This window comes from Glycine max, chromosome 13 (genome assembly GCF_000004515.6).
Source record: "Glycine max cultivar Williams 82 chromosome 13, Glycine_max_v4.0, whole genome shotgun sequence".
In the NCBI taxonomy this organism is placed as follows: Eukaryota; Viridiplantae; Streptophyta; class Magnoliopsida; order Fabales; family Fabaceae; genus Glycine; species Glycine max.
In genome coordinates, this window is record NC_038249.2 from 39522980 (window position 1) to 39528979 (window position 6000).

The following is a 6000-nucleotide window of genomic DNA, read 5'->3' on the forward strand; positions in this document are numbered from 1 at the left end:
TATTTATTATTGTTATGTTATAAACTCTTTTTAGAAAAATAAAGCAACAATAAAATTAAGTAGCAACCATTTTCCTCCCATTTGATGTCAAGCTAGGAAAACATTGTATTAAGGATTGTTTTTTTTTTTAATCTTAAATATTATTCTTCTATACTTTCAAATTAATAGTTTTATTGTTGAAATATAATTTATTCTCTCTATGTCCAAGTCACTTATAGTTTTTTTTTATACTTATTTACTAAAATTAATTACTCAGAGACATCAAATTCTTAATTATATTTTAAGACATAAATGGAAGAAAAATAAAATTTTTAATATATAAACATAATGATATTCCATCTTATTTTAAAAATGACGTACTATTATAAAATTATTTAAATAAAAATAAAATAATTTCATTTAAAGGAGGAAAATCTAAAATAATTGAAATTTGTTTTTTCGATAACTCTGACCACGAAAACTAGAGGTTGGGCGGGATTCGTTCTATGAGTTTTTTATCTGAAAATACAAAAAAAAAAATTAAAAAAATTACACAAATAATATAAGTTAAAAATTATTTACTTAAGTGATGCAAATCTTTATTCACGGTGAGAAATGGTTTTACCAAACCTATTTCTCACCTTCACTTTTTTTTTTCTTTTCAAATTTATATTTATTTATTCCGTTTTTTAAAATTATTCAATTTTTAATTTTTTGAGAATGTTTTTTATTTTGTTTTAATTTTAAATTTTATTATTTATATATTTTAAAAATTATTATTTGGGATCTGTAAAAATTAAAATTAATTTGTTGTTAATAAAAATTTATATTTAATTCACAATTCATATTTATGGGACTATACTTCGATTAATAAAACATCATAATCATAAATAAAATAACACAAAAAATCATCTCAATAAAAATCTTAAAGGAATTAACTAATTCCTATAATTATTTTTAAAAATATATAAATCATAAAATTGAAAATTAAAAGGAAATAAGAAACATTCTTAAAAAAAATAAAAATTAAATATTTTTTAAAAAATAAATATAAAATTAAAAAAAATTGGCCACTGATCTATCAGTTTCCTAATCGATCCCTAACGATTTCTTAATGTAAAAAAAAAAAAAAAAAAAAAGAGAAGATGAGAAATTAATTTGAGGGAATTGCCAAATTCTTACCATAAATAATAATTTGTATCACTTAGTTAAATAAATTTCAACTCATATTACTAGAGTAATTTTAATTTTATTGTATTTATAGGATAAAAAACTCTACGTTCTACAGTATACAAAGTCAGCATATTAAGAAAATCAACAATTTGGGCTGCTATATTATATACTACACCTGGTGCAGTTTGGATCCAAAGGTTTTATTTTTTATTTTTTTGAAAGCTACCAATGGTTTTATTAATAACGCAGTCATCTTTTCTTTTTCTTTTAAAAATGAATAACGCAGAGACGCAGTCATTAATATTTTTAAAAAAATGAAAACTTAATATTTCAAGGGTCAAGATTCATGCAGATTAAAAAACCAACTGCAGCGGATCAAAATCAATTTTAAAAATTGTTGACCGAAAAAGCTATTAAATCTGGGCTAAAATATAATTTCCATTTTTTAAATTTTAAATTTTAATTTGGTACTTTAGATTTAAAAAGTTTTACTTTTATTTTTTATAGTGTCTTTTTAGATTAAATTAGTATATATTTCTGTTAATTTTGACATTAACGTTATTGATCTTGATTTACGTGATACATCTAACATTTTTGTCACATATAAGTTGATCATATATATTAGTGTGATAAACTAAAAAAAATAATTTCGTCTAACAAATGTGATACTTATTTTTTTGCAAATAAATTAGATATTTTTATGTATAGAAAAGACGTGAAAAAATTTAATCTATAACTATAAATAAAAAAAGTTTTTTGATGTACATATTTTTCTACCTATTTTTATCTATATAATTGCACTTATTATTTTATCCCTATAAAATTATAGCTATCTTCATAAATCTCCTACTAGTTTTTATTAAAAAAAACATGAGGTTTAAGAAGAATGACGTCCTCTTGAGATAAATATTTTAGGATATAATAATTGAAATCTTTTAAATATTTGATTTTTTGTTATATGAATCTTTTAGAGATTTCTTATTTATATGATATTTTAATTTGAATTTTTAAATATTTAAATTTATTTTTTTTATTTTTAATCTAACGACATATTAATAATTTTTATTTTCACATAAAATAAACATTCTTATAATAGTCTTCCCATCATAATTTTCATTCTTACATAATAATTCTATCTCACACAAGAATCAGTACAATTTCTATAACAACCAGTATTTTAGTCGGTGTATTAGGCAAAATAAATTTTTATTTTATAGAATTAAAATTTAAAATTTATGATAAATATATATATATATATATATATATATATATATATATAATTATGAATATGTAAATTATTTTATGATTAAAATCTGTAATAAATAATATTTTGGAACATATAAATTATATTTTGTATTTATAATAAATGTTTTTATTTAAATTTTATTAGTTTGTAATCACATGATTTTATTATTAGGTGAAAGAAAAAATATATTATTTTTATTAACATAAAGAGTAGAAATGAATAAAATTTGAATAAAAAAATAAAACTTAAAAAATATCATATTTTCAAGAAATAGAAAATGTATTGTTTCATGATATTTTTTAATGAAATTTTAGTGAGCCTTTGTTTCATGATATCTTATGCTCCCCGGACTTTTTTGGGTGAATTTGATTGTGTGGAACGAAAAGAATTTCAAGAAAATTAAAATATAAATATTTGAATTAAATGGATTCACGTTACTTTTTGAAAAAAATTCCTATTTTCCTTGAACAGTAATGCTTCTTGGCTACCAAACCAAGGGTTAATCCATCGACAGTTATTTTGGGTATTCAGTATTTTTGTTAGGACATTAAATACAAGTGTGAAAGAGTTACAATCAACGATCCATATGATTCATACGAATTTGTGATCCGTGATCTGTATGAGTTAAAAAAAAATTCATACAGATCAACAATCCATGAGTTTTTAATTTTTTTTTTGTTATTTTTTTAAAATTAAAAAAAAAACTCATACGGATCATCAATCCGTATGAGTCATACGATTCATCAATCCGTATGAGTCATACGATTCATCAATTCATACTAGCATATAGATCGTTAATCTATATGAGTTATACGGATCATTGATCTGTATTTAAAGAAAAGATGAAGGACATTTTAGTTCTTTTACTATGTTGCTGGGTGTCAAAGCAACTGCCAAATCCGTGGGGGTTTTACTTGTTTCATATGTGATTATGGAAAGCCCAATTATTGCGTTGAGTTATATGCTTGGATCAATGTTTTCCTTTTGTGTGTTACTGGACCCATTCTTCTCTTTTCTCCTAATAATAATTAATTGGGATTAGGCCCAATCATTTTGTATTGTAATACCAATGAATTTTTCGGCTCTATTCCTTTGTCTGCTACTACCATTGCTTCTTGCACCCATCGTTTGCTTCATGCAATCCCATAGTTTTTAATATTCCCATATTACCATTTAAATTTCTATTGAAATGATTTTTTCTCATAGTTTTATAGTTTTCAATGAATTTTAATTAATATTAAAAAGCTTGAATATATTTTTAATTCCTCAAATTTAGGGGTCTATCTTAACAAATAATTTTTTTAGTCTCTTGCTAAATTTTTTTTAGTCCTTTTTTGGGGTAAAAAATCATTTCACAAATTTGAGGGAATAAAAAAAATTATAATTTAGGATATGAAAAGAGATATATCTCTCAATTTAAGAAACTAAAAACATATTTAAATCATAAAAAAATTTGTTAATAAAAATGTATTAGAGAGTATATTGCTATATTTCTGTTAGCCTATCAGGAGTTGAGTTTCTGGATGGACACTGGACAGCATAAATTAGTACCACTTGTCCACTTGTGTTGTTTAAATATGGGTTAAAGTTAAACATTGGCCGGTCGGTGTTTATAAGTTATTGGCTTTTTGTTGAGCTATGAGTTGTTAGAATAATTTTTTGACGTCATTTTCTGGTTATAATATTAAAATAAATGTTAAGAAACATATTAACTTTACGTACTCTATTCACTTAATTTATATTACAATTTTAAAAGTGATTGTAATTTAAAATTTTAAAAGAACAATTGTATATTTTTATTATTATATATGTTATAAGTGAGAAGTATCCATTTTTCATATGTGTCTTTTTAACTTTTGTTTGAGGTTCTGTGATTATATGTATGGAGAGACACACACATCGCTAAGCCATATAGTGTAGATTGTAGAGTACGCTATGGCAAATGATCTATTGGGCATTCCCTACGGCTTTTCCGCCACACAAATTCTGTCTAGATCACATATACACCTCAGACACAGAATAACTCGTGCCAATGCCGAATTTCTCAATGGATCATCAAGAAAACTCGTGTGCTACAAGAAAACAAGATACTCAATTTACAAAAATTGAAAATAGATGTTCAGCATATTACCGGCCCAATCGTTGGACTCATGAATTTGTCCAGTCCCTGGGAAATCATCTTGTGGTAACTTTATATTTAACTTGATTTTAATTCTTTTCTTTTCCTTCGTTAAAGGAAAGGGCCAAGAAAACCACAATTGCCATAAACATATGGAGTGATGTCTTTACACTATAAATACTTTTTTTACAAAAAAATTTACTATTTTATCTTCTTATCATGTATTCATGTGTGCATAATAGCAACCCTCCTTCATTAATTGTTACTCATGCATAAGAACTTTCATTTATGTTAAGAAGATTATATGAAGTGCAGACGTGCCTGAGAGTTTCAGAGATGAAGAGGGAAATTTCAAAGTTAAAATTAGCAATAGCAACGATGTGCAAGGAATGTTAAGTCTTTATGAGGCATCACACCTGACATTCGAAGGAGAAAGTCTTTGGGAGGCAAAGCCATTTTCAAGAACATATCTCATGAACTTATTGAAACAAGGGATAGAGACTGAAGTTGCAAAAGAAGTTAGGCATGCATTGGAGGGGCTTCCTTATCACAAAAGATTTAAGAGACTAGAGGCACGACAATATATATATTGACGCATTCGATAAAAAGGAACCACATAATCGCTTGTTGTTAGAGCTTGCAAAGCTAGATTTCAACATGGTTCAGTCACACGTAAAAAAGAACTACAAGAAGTGTCAAGGTCGGAGAAAATAGAAAAGGAAAAAAGAATAATTATATATTGTTAAAAGAAATGATGTGCACAAATTCATCATCTAATAAAAATCGTGATAATTCCTAAAATTATTTTCTGATTAAGTTAACATTTCTTTAAGCAAAAAGTTAAGTCAATCATAATTTTGATAATATTGTTTTAAAAGAAGAATGATAAGATTTTTAATGAGTAAATGTTAGTGGTGAAGTAGAATTTTTATATAAGATACATTTTTAATAAGTGTTATTTTTTAATTAAAAGTAGATGCAATCATTTAAAAAAGTAATATCAAAAGTGTATAAGGAATTGTATCTAAGTTCAATTGTTTTAATAAAGTTAAATATTAAATCAGATTTATTTTAGAAGAAAAGAAAAACCAATATATAAAAATTACAATAATTTGAGGAGCGAGGAATATTTATATATATAAAAAAAAAGGATAGCACGGGTTGAGTTAGCTTTAATTTTATTTGTAAATCTCTAACATAGGCTAGAGTTATTTCTTTATTAATGTGTTGTTTGATACGTAGGTGGTGGAAGGACATTGGCCTTGCAAGTAAACTGAACTTTGCTAGTGACAGATTAGTGGAATCCGTCTTGTGGATGCTAGGAATGTTTCCTGAACCTCAATTCGCTAATTGCCGCAAAGAACTCACAAATGTGGGGAAGCTAATCACAATCATAAATGATGTATACGATGTCTATGGTACTTTGGATGAATTACAGCTCTTCACAGATGCTGTTGAGAGGTTTGTTCAACTAATATGAAGA

The 6000-nt window shown here is 25.1% G+C and overlaps 1 protein-coding gene across 3 annotated transcripts in view; it reads left to right on the plus strand.

Annotated features, from left to right (window-relative positions):
• Nucleotides 1-4222: 4222 nt before the first annotated feature.
• The window catches only part of LOC106795651 (isoprene synthase, chloroplastic), a 3856-nt gene continuing 2078 nt past the window's right edge, over nt 4223-6000 (plus strand). The window contains exons 1-2 of one of the 3 annotated variants that reach the window (XR_005887998.1): nt 4223-4583; nt 5760-5978. Coding sequence is in view for 1 of the 3 variants with exons in the window: in XM_041008459.1 (XP_040864393.1) it covers nt 4549-4583; nt 5760-5978 (254 nt within the window). In the remaining 2 variants the exon portion in view is untranslated. The remainder of the gene's footprint in view (nt 4584-5759; nt 5979-6000) is intronic. The other 2 variants (XM_041008459.1, XR_005887999.1) reach the window with 2 other exon arrangements.